General features: G+C 53.0%; 1 protein-coding gene across 1 annotated transcript in view; it reads left to right on the top strand.

The window, feature by feature from the left end:
• Positions 1–151: 151 nt before the first annotated feature.
• RAP1GAP2 (RAP1 GTPase activating protein 2) overlaps positions 152–18,178 on the top strand; it is a 190,669-nt gene continuing 172,642 nt past the window's right edge. Inside the window, exons 1-2 of the mRNA XM_047080602.1 lie at positions 152–259; positions 3,876–3,911. Of these exons, the coding sequence (XP_046936558.1) occupies positions 216–259; positions 3,876–3,911 (80 nt within the window). The 5' untranslated portion in view covers positions 152–215. The remainder of the gene's footprint in view (positions 260–3,875; positions 3,912–18,178) is intronic.

The raw sequence follows: 18,178 nt of genomic DNA, 5'->3' as shown, positions 1-18,178 counted from the left end.
CCTGCCTCCTTGGTGCCTCCTGGAGGGCAGGACACACCTCCCAGCCCCGCGGCCTCGCCCACAGGAAGTGCTGGGGTTGGGGGCAGGCAGTGGGGGAGGTGCCACACCCAGTGTCCCGCCCTACGCCTGTGGCCCTGCTGACCCCACTGCACTGTCACCTTTTTGCCAACAGTCCTGAGGACATCGCTGGGTTCCGGGGCCCCACGGCCACAGCCATGTTTCGCAGGAAGCGCAGTGTCTCCTTTGGGGGCTTTGGATGGTGGGTGACAGATGGGACGGCGGTTGAAGGGATGGGAGCGAACCTAGCCGCGACGTCTTGCATCTGCTGGGGCTGCCTGTGTGAGCAGAGGGCTCAGGTTGTGCCTGAGATCCGGGTGGGTAGGAGGGTGCATTGCAGATACCGTGGCCGGATGGAGGTGGCCGGGGTATCAGACATTAAGCTTTCCCTCACTCACCCTGGAGTAGGATCTAGGGAGTCCGGAGGGTTGGAGCCGGAGCCAGTGTGAACGAGGCTGCGTGGCTGTGGCTGAATGTTGTGTCTGTGCCTGTTCCCATGTGTGTGTGGCATGTCTGCAGCTCCCAGTCTGTACAGCCAGGTATGAAGTGTGTGCCTGGCTGGGTGGGTGTGCTGTGTGTGTGACCACGTGTGCACTCGGCGCTTCTGAGCAGGTGTGTATGCACGTCTGGGCTTCTCTCGCTTTGAGTGCCCTTGTCTGGGCAGGTGTGCCACACACTCCTCCTGTGTCCGCTTTGTACGTGATGTTGTGATGGGGCGTCTCCTGCACAGGGGACCTCTGGGCTCAGTCCTCTCCATGGCAAAGGTGGAGAAGGCAGGGCACACCCATCTGCACAGGTCCCACCCCCCGCCCGGCCAGCCAATCCCGGCTCTGTCCCAGCCGGAGCAGCTGGGTTCGCGCTTCTCCCCTGGACCTCTGGGCCACCTTTTGCCACTAAGCTTCTGTCTGGGACAAGGGAGAAGCTCTTTCCTCCCTAGGGGGCCAGAAAACGGGGAGACCAAGGTCAAAGACTTGTCTATGGTTACCAGCTGCTGGCAGCTTCTCCTCAGCTGGGGAACGGGGTCAAGTGGTTTTCATTATCGGTTTCCTTTCAGCTTGTGGACCTGGGGCCTTGTCAAAGATTCCTGCTGCTGCGGGGAGGGTGGCCAGGGGTGCCCTGGTGTGGAGGCTGGCGGGCTAATTGGGGGGACACAGAGGCGAGGGACAGAGGGAGGGGGCCCAGGGTCTGGGAGGAGGTGGGTTCTGCTCCTCTGGCTGTTTACGCTTCTGTGTGTGTGCGGCTTTTGACTTCCCTTTTCCTCCTCTCTGGAGGCTCTTTGCCATCCACCCTCTGGCAGGAGGGGTTGTGGGTGCTCCATGTTTGGCAGTTGGGGACAGCGAGGATGACATGATGCTACAGGTGGCACAGTGTGGCCTAGTTCCTGCTCACAGGCCCTCCCTGATGGCGGGGCCAAGGGGTTCCTGTCCCGAGGGTGAGGTCTGGGTCCAAATCACCTAGTGTGCTTCCCAGTCAGGCTGGCTGGGATCGCTACAGGACAGGGCCCAGGCCATGAGAGGGTACCTCTGAGACCCACCCTCCTCTGGAAGGTGTGGAGCAGAACGAGGAACTGTGTGTGGCACGTTGTACGTGCTCAGTACACGCTTATGGAAGGACTAAGTGAAGTGTTTCTTGCCCACGACAGGCATTGGGTAGGGGCTCATTGAGTCTGAGGGGGCGCAGGGCTTCCTGGTGGGCTTGGCGGGTTAGAGCAGCCGTCATCTGGAGATGGCTGCCAGCTGGGAGGCTTGGAGACTAAAGTGCAGATTCCTGGAGCCCTGGTCCACTCCACACCGCGAACAGAATCTCAGGGGCCGGTATTTTGGAAGCTCCTTTGGATGCCAGGGTGGATAGCTAGTGGCATCAGCGGCAGACAAGGTGAAGAGAGAGAATGGGGTGGGGAGGAGAGAGAAGGCGCCAGGGAGAACCTTGGGAGTTTGGCTTTCTGAAAGAGAAAACCTCGGTTTCACGGCTACTGCCCTATCTCCTGTCTTGGCCCTGCAAAGGCCACAGGCCCTGCCCTCCCATGGCCACACCCTAGCGTGGGAACCCTGTGGATAGATTGCCGGGTAGGTGTGGATGTGGGTGCTGGGCCAGGGGTTGCTGTGACCCACTGGGTGCTGTGCCGGTTGGGTTGAGAGGGCGCCACACCAGAAGTCTGGGTTCTACTGCTGGCTCCACCTTGGCCTGTTGAGGAACTCAGACGGGACACTTCCCCTCTCTGGGTCTCAGTTTCCCCATGTGTACGTGGGGGATTTCCACCTTATGCACAGGATGTCGTAAGAACTAAAAAGGATTCCTTGAGAAAATATAAAATGTAAAGGCTTGTTGTTGGGGTCATAGTTAGGTAGCTCCGTAGCTCTGGGTTACAAATATTACAGCAGAATGGGAGGCTCTGCCTCCTGGATTCACCCTCCCCGCTCTGGTGGGCTGAATGGGAGAGGAGGCATGTCTGCATGCTAGAGGGTTTGGGGGCCCCATGAGACCCTTCAGGACCAGTTGTGGAGGCTCCGTGGAAGGGGCCCAGGATGCAGTGGGGAAGAAGCTGGGAGGGACCTGGGCCAGGAGCTTTGGGGTGTGGCTTGTTTTGCTGCTGGAAACTGAGATCCAAAGGTGCTGGGAGTTTACTCAGAGTGAAAGGATCCCACCTCCCAGCTCAGGGGCTTGGTGCTGACTTATGACAGCTCCGTGTCCTCCCTGTGTGGCCCCTGACACTGCTCCCATCCCCGTGCTGCCCTGGGAGTCGTGTGCAAGGAAGCTTGTGGCAAAGCTGAACATACAGGATAGGGCGGCTGAAAGATCTTTCCAGGGTTTCGAGCATCCTGGACGTGGTAGTGATTTGGGTGGCACTGATGGTGATGGTGACACAGGGGATGGTGGTGACACTGAGGGTAATGGTGACCTTTATAGTGATGGTGACACTGATGGTGATGCTGACATGGGGGTGTGGCGACACCGATGGTGATGGTGACAGTGGTGGTGTTGATGACATGGGGGTGGTGGTGGTGACACCGGTGGTTGTGACCCCTAAACAAGAGGAGATGCTGACAGTGGGAATCTCGCCCACCTTTCTGTCTGGAGAGAGGAAGGGGCCTCTTTTACCAGCCACGAGGGCTGGCATATGCACGGGGTAAAAATAGAAGCTTAGCAGCACTGCCTTGTCTTCCAGCAAGGGTGGGGTGGAGGAGCTGGCTGCCAGGACAGCCTGCTGTGCGTGTGATCTTCCCTGCTCTGAGCTCCGTGCCTGACAATTCCCACTTGTCCGTGCACCCTGGAGCCTGCTCTTGGGTTCTGTCTCAGGAGTGGGGTCTGCCTCCTTGCATGGACTGGCAGCTCCTAGAACAGGAGGGCCCTTGTTGCTGGGGTGCTGGGGTGCTGGTATCTTTCCAAAGCAGAAGCCTGGGAAATGTCGATGTGTTGAAGGTCCAGCTGCGGTGACTGATGCAGCTGGCTTGCAAATGCCTCTTGTGGAGTGGGGGCAATGAAGGGAGATGCTATATACAAAGGGATCTCTGGGTTTGGAGTCGGAACCTGGATTCAGACTGGGCCAGTGATGTTATCCTCCCGAGCCTCTGTTTCCTCATTTCTAAAATGGGAAGAATAACAGTACCTGCCTTGTAGGGTTATATGTGGCTCCAGCCCTCCCAGAGCTCACAGTCCTCTCTTCTTGGGCTGGAGGAGAGCTTCCGGCTGGAGCGGCTGTCCCCTCCAGGGCCCTGCCGGTCTGGTGGTCTAGACTGGCTAAGGGACCTGCCCTTCATTTGCTAGTTGGCAGCCTTCAGCCTCGGCACTGACCAAAGCCCTTGCTTTTCTCTTGGCAGGATCGACAAGACCATGCTGGCGAGCCTGAAGGTCAAGTAAGTAGCCACTTCCTGTTATGTAGCGATCAGAGATGATGGCAGGCCAGAGCTCCTGTGGGCCCCTCGTTTCCCCTGAGTTGTGGGGAACCAGAGTGGGGCTGTAGCATTTGTCAGATTCTCCGTCTCAGTGTTACGGGCTTTGGACTGGAGAGGTTGGACAGGGCTCTTGATTCCTGGGGTGTCTGGAGAAAAGCATGCTGGGATGGAAGCAGCAGGTGCCAGGTTGATGGTAATGCATACGGTGGTGTCTTTTAGGCCATAACTTGGACGTGAGAAAGATAATTTTATTTCCTATCCCCTTGATTATTATGTGAAGTCCCCGATCCATCAGTCTTTCTGACATTCCTACCTACCTGGAAAATTGTGCCACATAGTTCTAAAGCCTCATGAAACACCCCAGTGTGCATGTGGTCAGTTGGCCACTGAGTCATCTGTTACCAGACAAATGTCATCCTGATGAGCCCAGCCCTGCGGCTCTCTGAGGCTTCAACACCAGATTCGGGGGCTGGGAGTTGTCTGCCGCGGTTTGCCATATGTCTGCCCGTCTGTCTGGGAAGCCCTGCGCAGACACACCTCTCTCCCAGAACCTCCACCTGCTCCTCCCTCACCGTCGTTGCTCCTTTTCCATGTGTATTTCTCCCCAGCCATTGTGTTTGCATCCTGATTCCCCTCCCCGCTTCAGACTTTGAAAAAGTCATTCCATCTTCTTCCCTCCCTGGGCAATGAGTACTGACCAACCACCTGCTCCAATTGAGTGAATTGAAAAGGAGGGAAATTCTAGGAGGAAAAAATAGCATTGGTCACTAGCCCAAAATATTATCCTGCCATATGTGAGTTCGCTGGTGCGTGAGAAATTCCTCCAATGAGTGTCCTCCCTCAGAGGCAGCTCCTCCCCTCCCGCCTGTGACACCCCATCTCAGCTGAAAGGTTTTCCAGGCCGGCCTCCCTCTGCCATGCCATCTAGTTGCTAGCACTGGCTGTGTATGCCCTGGGTACAGGTCCCCGGGCAAAGCACAGCCGGTCTTGAGCGTCGGCAGATAGGGGTGAGAATAAGAGGCTTCCCACTTTGGTCTGTTTTGCTCAGAACGGTGAGGGTAAGCATTTAGCAGGGCCGGGATGAGTGGCAGACAGTCCCTGCCTTCTGAGAGCTTTCTGCCGTGGGAGTAGTCTTGGAAGACTGCCAGGAGGAGGCAGCTTCTCTAGCAGCTCTTAAAGATGGGGTGGGACAATAGGTGCACCTGGGCCTATGCCGGTTGGCGTGGGGTGTGCATCAGTGTGGCTCAGTGTTCAGGGCAAATCGTCACTCATGGGCAAGGCATTTAACTTCTCCAGACTTCAGTTTTTGCATCCTTTGTCTGAAGTCTAATTTTCCGAGAGCTTCTTATCTGCATATTGAATGAGAATTAGGCACGAAGCAGGGTTACTAAGCGGGGGTGGAGTGGTGGGAATGTTTCTTTTGGTGTTGTTTTGGGATGTTTAGTTCAATTTCACAGGCATTTATTGAGAGGCTGTTTAACGGGTAAAGATGATGTGTGTAACCTGGAAGGGAACTAGTTTCAAGGTGTAGTGAAGGGCTGGGGGCACTGGCCAGTGTTGGGATTGGGTATCTGGGGAACAGTTTGAGGGCTTTGGTCCTGGGGAGGTAGTGCTGAGCTGGCTGTTTGGGATGGTGTGTAGCACTGTGTTCTTACTTGTACTTGGTTAATATTCTTCTGATTGCAAGAAAGAAAAACTCAGTGTAATATGGTTAAGCAAAAGAGAATACAGAAAAGATCCCAGGGTGTCTCAGGGAACCCAGGGGAGAAAGTGGAGCTAGAGTTCAGGAGGGGTTGAGCTGGAACTGGAGAGCCTCCCCAACAAGATTCCTGCTGGCTTCCTTGCAGTAACTGCTAAACTGATCCTAAAATTCATACAGAAATTTAAGGGTTGTCTTTTCTTTCTTTTTTTGAAGATTATTTACTTATTTTGAGAGAGAGAAAAAGTCGGGGGGAAAGCGTACAAGCGGGGGAGGCACAAGAGAGAGAGAGAGGGAGGGAGAGAGAATCCCAAGCAGGCTCTGTGCTGTCAGCGCAGAGCCTGATGTGGGGCTTGATCCCAAGAAATGTGAGACTTTGACCTGAGCTGAGATCAAGAGTCAGACGCTGAACTGGCTGAGCCACCCAGGCACCCCTAAACTTATGGGTAGTCTTGAAAAAGAAGAACAAATTTTGAGGACTATACTTCCTGATTTTGAAATTTTCTACAAGGCTACAGTAATCAAGACCATTTGGTACTGGTGTAAGGATAGCCGTATAGATCAATGAAACAGAATTCAGAGTGCAGAAATAAATCCCTCACTTTTTTTTAAACCCCTCACTTTTGTGGTCAGTTGATTTTTCAACAAGTGTGCCAAGACAATTCAATAGAGAAAAATAGTCTTTCAACAAATGGTGCTGGTACAGCTATATCTACATCCAAAAGAATGAAATGGAACCCCTCTCTCATACCATATGTAAAAATTAACTTCAAATGGATCAAAGACCTAAATGTAAGAGCTAAACCTATAAAACTCTTAGAAGAAAACATAGGAGTAAATCTTTGTGACTTCAAATAAGGCAGTGGTTTCTTAGATATGACACCAAAAGCATAAGCAACAACAACAAATTGATAAATTGAACTTCATCCAAATCAAAAACTTCTGTGTTACAAAGGACACCATCAAGAAAGTGAAATGTCAATCCACAGAGTGGGAGAAAATATTTGCAAATCATATCTGATAAGGGACTTTTATCTAAAATACATAAAGAGCTCTCAACAATACAAAGACAACACAATTAGGAAATGTGCAAAGGATCTGAATAGACATTTCTCCAAAGAGGATACGTAAATGGACAATAAGCACGTGAAAAGGTGTTCAGCATCATTAGCCATCAGGGAAATATACACGAAAGCCACAGTGAGATACTACCTCACACCCATTAGAATGACTATAATCAGAAAGAAGATAATGGCAGGTATTGGTGTGGATGGGGAGAAACTGGAACCCTTGTTCACTGCTGCCTGCTGGGAATGTAAAATGGTGCAGCTGCTTTGGAAAACAATCTGGCAGTTTCTCAAAAGGTTAAACACAGAGTTACCATATGACCAGCAATTCCTCTCTTAAGTACATACCGAAGAGAAATGAAAATATATGTTGTTCATGTAGAAACTTGTAACACGAATGTTCATAGCGGCATGATTAATAATAGCCCAAAGTGGAGACAACCCAAATGTTTATCAACAGATGGATGGGTAAACAAAACGTGACACATCGATACAATGGCATACCATTTGGCCATCAAAAGAAACCAAGTACTGACACATGTTACAACATAGATGAACTTTGGAAACATTATGCTAAGTGAAAGTCACAACCACATATTGTGTGATTCCATTTATATGAGAAGTCTAGAGTAAGCAAATCCATAGAGACAGAAAATAGATTCGTGGTTTCCTAGGGCTGGGGAGGTTGTTAGGGGGAGTGAATGCTAAAGGATGCAGGTGTCTTTGTGGGGTGATGTAAATGTCCGAGGACCAGATAGTGGTGATGGTGGCACAACCTTGCGAATATACTAAAGCCATTGAATCGTGTACTTTAAAATGATGAATTGTATCATGTGTAAATTACATCTCAATAAAACTGTTGAAAAAGAGAGAGAATCTTACTGGCCCAGCTTGGGTCAGTTGTGTACCCCTGGTCCAATCAGTTTAGCTGGAGACATGAAGTTTTATGATAAAATATGGCTGCTGTGGTCACCTCTCTATGTGGGAGGGGTTAGTTCCCACGAAGAAAGGTGGCTTGTGGGCTGGACAGACACCATACGAGCTTTAAGCTAGCCACCCCCGCTACCCTGGGGACTAAAAGGGAGTTCAGTCCTTGTTTTTTCATTTGTCTTCCTCCCCTCCATTGATAGTACCTAATGTGGAGATCTGCCTAGATGCCCAGGATATGGCTCTGCTCGCTGATATGTCCATTAGATTAACATTTTTAAAGTTTATTGATTTATTTTGAGAGCGAGAGCAAGCAGGGTAGGGGCATTGAGAGAGGGAGAGAGAGAGAATCCCAAGTAGAATCTGCACTGTCAGCACAGAGCCTGATGTGGGGCTCGAACTCAAAAGTGAGACCATGACCTGACCCGAAATCAAGAGTCAGACGCTTAACCGACTGAGCCACCCAGGCGCCCCGCTGGTATGTCCCTTGGGAAGCCAACTACATGGGCTACAGCTCTCCTAGGCACCAGGGTGCCACCCTCCTTCTGCCTCCGCTGGGCGAGACCTCTTTCTCTCTACTAGTGTAGTCCGTTGACTTTGCTGAGCAGCAGACACCCCTGCGCTGTGGCCTGTGCTCCCAGTTGCTTTAGCTCTTTCTCTGGGGACCTAGCACTCTCCACACAAAGACAGTCAGCCGCGTATCTCCTGGAGGTGTCCCTGAGCCACCCAGCTCTGAAGGTGGGGGTTCTGGCCTCGCCACTGCTGAGCACTTACGGTGTGCTAAGTTGAAATGGCACAGTTTCCCTGAGGTTTCACAACCGCCTCCTGAAGCAGCTGCCGTCGCTCTCGGCGTGGTACAGCTGAGAAGATGGAGGCAGGACACTTGGTTAAGGTCATCGGTGAAGAAATCACGGGGCTGGGGTTTGAATCCCGGTCTGTACTTCATGGCTGGTTTCGTCCAGGCTGGAGCTGAGTCGTTCTCAGCACCTCCCTTGGCCATGTTGCTTTCTCACTCTTTTTACCCCCGCTCTGCTCGGGGGCCGTGCACCTAATCTGGGTGGCACAGAATATGCACCTCTGCCTTCACACCACATGCCCTTGCTGCAGGCCCAGGTCGAGTGGCATCTCTGGTGCCTGAATGATGAGGACTCTCACCGGCAAGGTGCAGGGGGCACGGAGCCACATGGGAACAGCGGAGAGGGAGGTGGTGGCCGTGCACACGGGAGGAGTTGGGAGGGCCAGGTTATAGCCCCAGGCTAACAGATGGGCAAATGGTTAACTTCTCCAAGACTCAGCTTCCCCATCTGTCAGACGGGATGGTTGGGCTACTGTCTAACCTGCTCTCTTGTAGCTTTGACATTCTAGGAGTTTACCTTCATGACCTTTGTCCTTTTGTATTTCTCTGAGGACCTCGATGATGGGAGGTACTCGCTGTTGAAAAAGTGAATGCATACATGCATGAACGAATGTCTTTGAAAACAGGGGCTCTGCACACTTCGTCTCTGGCACCCTAGAATCTAACATCGTGTTTGGCACATAGCAGGTTCTCAATCTAGATTTGGTGAATGATTCAGTTATGGGTCATTATGGTTAGCCTATCATGTGCAGGTGGAGGGAAGGAGAGAAAGAGGCAGAATCAGCAGATGGGGCCGAGGCCAGCTTAGGATAAGGTTATAAGAATCCTTCAGTACCACCAAGATGTTCTAGAACCTTCTGGGGACTGACCCTTCGTCAACTGCAGTAGTTGAGCCATAGACTAGATTCCCCCAGAGGAGAGCCCAGGCTGGCAAATCTAGGATTTGCTCATGGAGGTCCTTGAAGCAGCATCCAGGAGGTGAGGAGCTGAGCTGGGAGCCTCAGATAACCTTCCTCCATTCCTTTTTGCTGCCCCTGCCCCCCCCCTCACAGACCCCTGTTTCTTTGCTAAAGAAAGAGATGGGCATGCACACATGTGTGGGTACGTGTGTGTGTGTGTGTTTCTGCTGCACAGGCTGGTAAGCCATGCTCCAGCCATCTGAGATGACTGTCATACACAGTGACTGGCCATAATGGGACTGGGTGAGCATAGGGATGATTCAGTGCAGCCTGTCTCCACTGCTGGGGGCACATTAGCAAGCACACTCCTGATGGTGGGGAAATCTAGAACCCATTGCCTTGTAGGAAACAGAGTCCAACTTTCTTTTTTTATACAATTTTTTATGTTTATTTATTTTTGAGAGAGAGAGAGAGAGAGAGGGGTGGGGGGGGGGAGAGGGAGCAGGGAAGGGGCAGAGTGAGAGGGAGACACAGGATCCAAAGCAGGCTCCAGGCTCTGAGCTGTCAGCACAGAGCCCGACGGGGGGCTCGGCCCCACAAACTGTGAAATCATGACTGATGCTTAACTGACTGAGCCACCCAGGTGCCCCCCAAATCCTCCTTTCTAACTGATGGTCCCAGTTCTTGGTCACTAGAAATGGCTTCTCTGAATAGAGAGAAAGCATGTGATGAAGCCTGGAGGTGACTGTGTCCTCTTGTTTCTTCCTCAAGAGAGGGAGGGAGAGGGCCTGGAGGAGCATCTTCCCAGCAGCCCGGCCAAGAGCAGCATTTCAGCTGTCCTGTGGTTTGGCCAGAAGATACCACACGGCCATCCCTACTCTAGGTTCAGATTTCACCAGCTAAGAATTCAACATTTTATTAGAAGCAGGGTGACCACACAGGCCGGAGCAGACGCAGCGTATCTTCTCTTGGCCCCTAGGGTCCTTGATGGCAGCTGCTGGAGCCATGGCTCACGCAGGATGGGGGCTGTAAACTCAGGGCTTCGATCTCCAGTCAGTGAGAATTACACACAAAATCTAGGTGGTTACCTTTACAGACATCTGCTTCTCCTGGTTCTTGTGGTAGTGTTGGCAAGGCCACATGCTCATGTTGGGGAGAGAGCAGAGTCAGGGCCCAGGTGTCAGTGCATCAAGTCTCTGCCTCCAGCTTTCCAGCCTTCCTTCCAGAAAGCCTATGGCTCCACAGTCCACCCTTGATTCCAATTTCGTGGCTTTTTTCATGCATTGGCCGAAGGCCATGATCACCAGTTAATTTCCCCATTTTCCACCAGGACTTTGCTTACAGTGGATTACAAGAATCCTTCAGGAACCACTAAGATGTTCTAGAACCTTCTGGGGCTGCCCCCTTAGTCACTTCCTCTTACACACCCAGGGAATGTGCTGAGAGTATGCTGGGTTGTTAAGGGCAGGGGAGCTTGCTGTTCTGGGGGTTTGAATGCTGCATCAGTTCAGCTCATAATTACTGGGCACCCCCATTCCAAGCCCGGTGCCAGGCCCTGGGGTTGGTGGGAAAACAGAGATGAAAAAGACATGGTCTCTGCTCGTGAAAGCTTACAGCCCTGGAGGCAGGCAGATGTATAGTCAGACAACTGCAGGGGAGTGTGAGGAGGGCTGGCAGAGATGTCCTCTGAGAAGATGGAAGGGGTTTCCTGCAGACTTGGTGATGCCTGAGCCGTATCCGAGGGTGAGTAAGGTCAGTCCACAGAAGAGAGAGGCAGCAACAGTGCACAGACAGTGAGGTGAGAAACGCAGCGGGTGGGAGGGATCTGGGGGCGGTTACTACCACCAGATGGAATACTGGTGTGGGAGTATGGGGGCAGGCTGGGCAGCCTCTGGCAGTATGGGACAGCTGTGTGGAGGGCTGAGCTGTCTTCTCTGGGTGACCGGAGCCACTGCAGGGTTTTAAGGGGAGTAGGACCCAGATTTGAGTCAGAGGGTCCTCTGGCTGTCCTCTGCTGACTCACTGGAGAGGTTGGAGGCTGGGGCGGGGACAGTGGGGTTGGAGAGAGTGGACAGTTTGGAGAGTTATCGAAGAGGTGGTCTTCCCAGCCTGGATTGGTTTCGATGTGGGAGGTGAGAGCAAGGGAGGGGTCAAGGTGAAGACTTTCAAGTTTCTGGGTGAGCCCTTGGGTGGATGTTGGCCCCATTTATGGAGATGGGGGAGTAAGGCTCTGAATACATGATCCCTACTCTCCCCTCCCCCCTCTCCCCTCTCCATGTGGCCAGTTTAGATCCTGACCCTCATATCTACACTCCCCCCCGCCCCTGACCATAGAGGGGACAGAGGAGAGGAGCAACATGGGAAGGGTTGCAAGAGATGGTCTGTGGCCAGGAAACAGGCCAGGAAGTGCCCTCTCCCTGACCTTGCAGGCAGGCCTGGCAGTGACCTGGGCTGTGACCCCCAACCCTGCTCAGCTCCTAGGGTGCCTTTGGCAGGCGAGCTCCAGGTAAGCACCGGCTGGCGCCACTGCCCTTGTAATCAGCAGCTGGCTGGACCACGCATGCAGGGCACCCACTTCCCGACACCCTGTGGTCCTGAGCCTGAGCACAGTGTAGGCGTGTGTGGGTGTGTGTAGGTGTGTGTGTGCGCTTGCCTGTGCAGGTGGACATGAGCTTTGAGGGCCCATGTGGGTGACTGTGTGGTGCCTTTTTTGGCTTTAGCGAGTTCCTATGGTAACCACGAACATGTCTCTTTTGGGATCTGGAGTCTCAGGGCGTGAGTGGCTACAGGGAGAAGCAAGGCGGGCGGGTGTTCAGCTGGCAATTGGGCTGTGGCCTGATTTCATTGCCAGACACTGAGGATGCACCTGGAGGTGCCATTTGCCAGGCAGCAAGGTCTGCAAACTCCAGGGATTTGTGTGTTCCTGGCCCTCATCCCGGCTGGTCCCCGCCATGCCTAGGAAGCCCTGGTGAGTCCCTGTTCTGGATTCTTCGTGGACAGGCAGCTTCCTGGGTCTTGACCAGGTCCGGTGGGTGTCTCCTGTTGGGCAAACAGGGAGCTAGCTGGAAGCTCTGGCCAGTGGGCACTGGGCATCGGGCCCTTCTGAGATGGGTATGAGACTATGGGCAGGAGGGGTTTTGCTTATTCCTGGGGCCCTGTGGGGGTGTTTGCCAAGTGGCTGGGGAGCTGAGTGGTCCTTACTGATCCCATGGGACAGGGCTAAGTGTGTTACTGTGGGGGACCAGGGCAGGGAAACGGGAGAGTGGAATGCAGATGGGCAGCCTGGGGCCCACCAGCCTGGGCCCAGCTCTTCTTGGGGGAGCCTCCTCACCCCATTCAGCTCCCTGAAAGGGTCCTTCAGTCCTCAGGTCCCTGGCCATGTACTTGAGCTTCTTCACAGGTCTCCCCAGACTTAGAGGCCTGCTGGCCTGACTCGATGAGAAGACTCAGAATCCCATGGGGAGGAGGCCCTAGGGCTTTGCTTGGCTCACCAAGGGCTGGATTTGGCCAGGGCTGGGGAAGAATTGCTCTTATGGGCTTTGAAGAGAGGCTCTGACTCCCCACATTGTCCTTCCCACGTGCTTCCTGTCCATACATTGTGGACCCCGGGGTGTGTCAGGACCCCCGCTGCCCTCAGAGAGGCTCCTGCTGGACAGGGTGCCTGGGAATGTGGGGGGTGCTTGCTTCTATTTCCTTCCTTCTGCTGTCCCCTGTGGTGCTGGGAGCAGGGAGTGGGGATGGGAGTGTGGGGAGAGGATGTAGAGGGCCCTCTCCCAGGAGCTAGCTGTTCCCTCTCCCTCTGAGGGGGCCCTGGTGAGGCTCTGCTGGGATGGGGGCTGTGCAGCAGGGGTTGCTAGGTCTGGCTGTGTGGTTGTGGGGTTGCTGAAGAGCAAGGGGAGCAAGGAAGTGGACGTTCTGTGCTTTTTCCAGACCATCTAGGCCCTTCTTTTCTGGAAGGCAGAGTCCAGAGCCTGATCCCCAACAGCTTGCCCTGGGAGCATTGGGAGGTGTGGGAGCCTTTAAGGGAGATCTCCAGATCTCTGGAGCCCTTGAATCTCAGAACTTGAAATAAAAAAGTCAAATGAGCCACTACATAAATTCATTGTGCCCCTGAAACTAGTCACTGAACCTGAGCTTGGTTACCTCCAGCAACAGGGAGCTCATTACTTTGTAAGGATGCCTATTCTATTACAATACAGTTCTGATTGTTCAAAGATGACCATTCTTTTCATCTGGAATCTCTGTAGCTGCCATTCCTTGGTTTCTCATCCCTCCCCAAACAAGGCTAATCCCTTGTTTTCCTGACATTCCTTTAGATTTTGGAAGGTGGTTCTTGTTCCCAGTGTTCTTTTCCCCCCCGGCTGGTCATCCCTGGCCCCTTCAGCTGTAGTTGGGATTTCTCACTGCCTGGGGTAATCTGTGTTGGAAAGAATCAGGTTTTCTCTAGGCTTCATCTCAAAGCCTGGTCAGAAGGGTTGACCTGGGCAGCCTGCAGGAGCCCAGTGGACATGAGGGTGGGCAACTAGAGGTCATGGGCATCAGCCTCCTTGTTTACAGATCAGTATGTCAGGTCCCAAGTGGGGATGTTCCTAGCTTGAGGTGGGGGGTGGGGGACCAGGACAGAGCTGTCTGGCTCTGTGCAGCACCTGGCTCCTTTCCTCCTCCCCTAGCAGCCCCTCCATCATCACCGCTTTCTGGCTTAGCACGTTGTCTTGTCTCTTCTTTCTGAAGATAGGCCTGATGGCTGCAGGGATCTGGCAGGGCCGAAGACAACCACAGGAAGGGGTCTGGGGGCACATATCAGCGTCTGTGGGGATGCTTGCCTGTCTCGCCAGATCTTCCACTGTCCAAGAGAAGCTGGAAATCTGGAATTTTAGGAAAAGTCTTGAGAGCTAACTCAAGCCATGTGTGGCCTGCCCTGTAGGCCAGGTTCAGCGCAGAGGGTCACCAGTGGGCCACTTATGATCTGGGGCTGTCATCCCTCTCGGGTTCCAGCTCCCTGTGTCCCCATGGCTGACTCCCTAGTCCCTGTCCCAGGTCACCCCCTCCCAGGTGCTCTCATCTCTGCCTTCAGCCGCTGACTGATCACTTCCTGCTCTGTCCCCAGACCACACTCACTCTCAATTAACCTTTTCTGTCTTCCAATCCAGTTCTTTCTCTGTCACCGGGTTGTGAAGTCCCTGAGTCACGGGGCCCTCTCCCGCCCTCCTCCTGGTTCAGGCCCATTATCTCCTGTCCAGACAGTTGACAAAGGCTCTCTAATTAACCTCCTCCTCAGGCCTCTGCCAGCTCTGACTAATCCATCATGCCAAAGTCGTCTCTAGCTCTGCCCTCTGTGTGCCCGTGGCAGGCTTTGTTAGTGCTGACTGCACATAGTCTAGTTCCTGGGAGCCTGGTGTGGGGACCATCCCCGCCCCAAGCTGGTGGGGGGCTGGGCGGTTTTTGGTTGTGTTGACTTTCCAGTGTCCTCTCTTTCTGGCATTAGCATCCACTAACGGTCTCTGGTCCATAGCAGATAATTTGATCCTCCTCTCCCTCAAGGCAGTGGTTCCCAGATGTTTTGCACTTTGCTATCACCTGGGAGGCTTTAAAAGATTCTCATGCCCAGGTCACACCCAGTTCCAGAGTTGGAAATCAGAACGTCTGGGGTGGGTGGGTCCCATCATCAGTATTTTTTTTTTTTTTTAAAGATTTCCAGGTGATTCTTTTTTTTTTCATTCTTTTTTTTAGTGTTTATTTATTTTTGAGAGAGAGAAAGAGACAGACAGTGTGAGCAGGGGAGGGGCAGAGAGAGAGGGAGACACAGAATCTGAAGCAGGCTCTGGGCTCTGAGCTGTCAGCACCGAGCCTGATGCGGGGCTGGAACTCACGAACTGTGAGATCATGACCTGAGCCAAAGTCGGACGCTCAACCGACTGAGCCACCTAGGTGCCCTGATTTCCAGGTAATTCTAATGTGCAATAGTTTCTGGGAACCCCAGTCCCAAGGGATGAGCAGTGTGCTGATTGTCAATGGTTCAGGTCAGGTTGGATGTTAAAATGGGCTCCAGGTGGGTGGGTCACTCTAGGTTAAGGTTTCTGTTGACATTTGGGGCTGGATAAATCTTTGTTTCGGGGGCTGTCCTGTGCGTTGTAGATGTTGAGCAGCGTCTCTGGCCTTTGCTTACGAGACACTAGCAACCTGCCCCCTAGGAGTGACAGTCAAAAATGTGTCCGGGCATTGCTGAGTTTTCAGAGGGGAGGGAGTAGAAGCTTCCCCTCCCCAAAGAGGACCACTGCTCCAGGCCGAGCTGGGCTCACTTCACAGCATTGCAAGGTGTGCACGGAGGAAAAGGCTGCCAACCAGTGAACCCCGTCTTAGTGGTTATTCCGTGTGCTTCAGAGTCAGGCAGCCTATGTTTTAAATCCGGACTCCACCATCTGGATGAACTTGGGCAAGTTATTTAACTTCTCTGTGTCTCAGCACATTTCTAGGGTTTGGTGGGTTCCTCCCCCCCCCCCCTTTTCTTACAACCGTGCCTCCTCTTGATCTTCAGCTCCAAGCCAGACGGTGTGACTTGCTGTTTTCTGGCACTTTTTCGCCTTGATGCCTTTACTTCTTTGCTTATGTTGTTCCCTTAGCAGGAAATGCCTTTACTTCTTCCTGCTCTGCGGTGGTCCAGTGGTTTCTGCCTGCGTCCCTCTCCCCTTGAAATCTGAGGCTGTGGGAGCCTCTGGGGTGCCCAGCCCAGCTCCGTCACAGTTTGTTGTTTAGGTGAGGTGGTTGACCCCTCCCTGCCTCGGGCTGGGCTGTGAACCAGCAGGGTACCACAGTGTCATCTTCCGTCCCACGCCCTCCTCATTCTTCGAGGGTGGAGTGGGCGGAAATCCGTGCCTGGCAGGCCGCAAAGCCACATTACTGACTTCTGGAGCCCTGCCCTGAGGGGTGTGTGTGTGTGTGTGTGTGTGTGTGTGTGCGCGCGTGCGCATGCAACGGCAGCCATTGCCACTTTCCTGGTTGCCTTGCTGCCGGTAGACACATCTGGAATTGAGGGTCTCTGGGCTACAGGCTTTTCCAGGTGCGTTTCTGGGCCCAGAAAGAGGACTTGAAGGGACCTCACCCTGCCATGCCCTGTCCAGACCCTCCTGCCAGCTCAGCATAGGCTGGATCAGGGGTGCCCACCCCTGGCTGCTGTGCAGACCCACCCTGGGGAATCTGCTTCCTTAGGCCTGAGTGGGGCCTGGTAGACCTGGGCCTCATCAGGGCCAGAGGTGCTCCTTCTGGTGCAGCTGTGTTTGTGGCTCTTTGGGAACCAGTGACATTTAAAGCTCTTCTCCCCGTAATCTAGATTCAGTGGTTAGGTTCATGTGCTCTGGGTGACCTTGGGCAAGCCATACAACCTCTCTGTGCCTCATTTATGTGGGGATCACAAATGTGGGTCCTATTGTGTGGTTCCAAGGAGATGATCCAGGCACCCTGGAGCACCCTGCCCGGTACATAGCGGTTGGTACATGTTACCTGCCACAGTATTTCCGATATTAGTAATAATAGTCCTGGGCTGTGTGGACACAGGTGCCCGTGTGATATGCCCGCGTGCGTGCAGGCATACCCACAGGGGCAAACTGGACCCATATGCACCCAGACCCAGGCCTGCTGCTGACAGGTATGGGCAAGTGGTATCACTGCAGGCACATGGATGGACACACCTTCAGTAGGAAACCCACCAGGAGCGCAGACGTGTGTGTGTGTGTGTGTGTGTGTGTGTGTGTGTGTGTATGAGGCCCGGATGGTCGAGCTTTTGTTTTATTCATACTCTGACATTATTCCTGGAGTTAGCAGCACCTGGGCTGAGCTCTGGGAGCCCAAGGGGCCCTGTTTCCATAGCAACCATGATGCAGTAAAAGTAGGAGGGGGAGGGAAGAGATGGAAGGCCCTGAGCCAGCTGGGAGGGGTGTCCTGCCTGCAAGGGCCTTGCCTTCCACACCCTCTGCCATCCGGAGGTTCTGGTTTTGTTGGTTTGATTTTTTTTAAGTTTATTTCTTCATTCTGAGAGAGAGAATGCGTGCGCATGCACCAGAGAGGGGCAGAGAGAGAGACAGAGAGAGTCCCAAGCAGGTTCCATGCTCTCAGTGCAGAGCCTGATGCAGAGCTTGATCTCATGAACCGTGAGATCATGACCTGAGACGAAATCAAGAGTCGGATGCTTAACTGACTGAGACAATTCAGGCGCCCCGTGCTTGTTTGATTTTTTACAATAATGACATGGCCACCTCAGAGTACTGATGACCCGAACCTGACAGCTGTTAACATTTTGTTGCATTTTCACCAAACCTTATTAGACGTTGTGGTAAAATAAGGGTGCCTGCAAGGCTCAGTCTGTTGAGTGGCTGACTCTTGATTTCGGCTCAGGTCATGACCTGGCGGTTCGTGGGATTGAGCCCCGCCTCGGGCTCTGCGCTGACAGTGTGGAGCCTGCTTGGGATTCTCTTCTCTCTCTCTCTCTCTTCCCCTCCTCCCACTTGTGTTCTCTCTCTCAAAATAAATAAATAAACCTTTAAAAAACTGTGGTAAAATATACATAATATGAGATTTATTATTGTAACCATTTTTAAGGATAGCACTAAGTGACATTGAGTATATTTATAATGTACAACCCCCACCACTCACCATTTCTAGAACTTTTTCATTATCCCAAACTGAAACTCTGCACCCATCGAACACTAACTCTCCACTCCTCTCGCCCTCCCTCCAGCCCATGGCAACCACAGCAATCTACTTTCTGACTTTATGAATGTGGTCAC

This window comes from Lynx rufus, unplaced genomic scaffold (genome assembly GCF_022079265.1).
Source record: "Lynx rufus isolate CCGP_SWC_20201006 ecotype Redwood Valley unplaced genomic scaffold, mLynRuf1.p SCAF_18, whole genome shotgun sequence".
Lineage (NCBI taxonomy): Eukaryota > Metazoa > Chordata > Mammalia > Carnivora > Felidae > Lynx > Lynx rufus.
The sequence above is the reverse complement of the archived record's forward strand: the minus strand, read 5'-3'. Positions and strand labels throughout refer to the sequence as shown.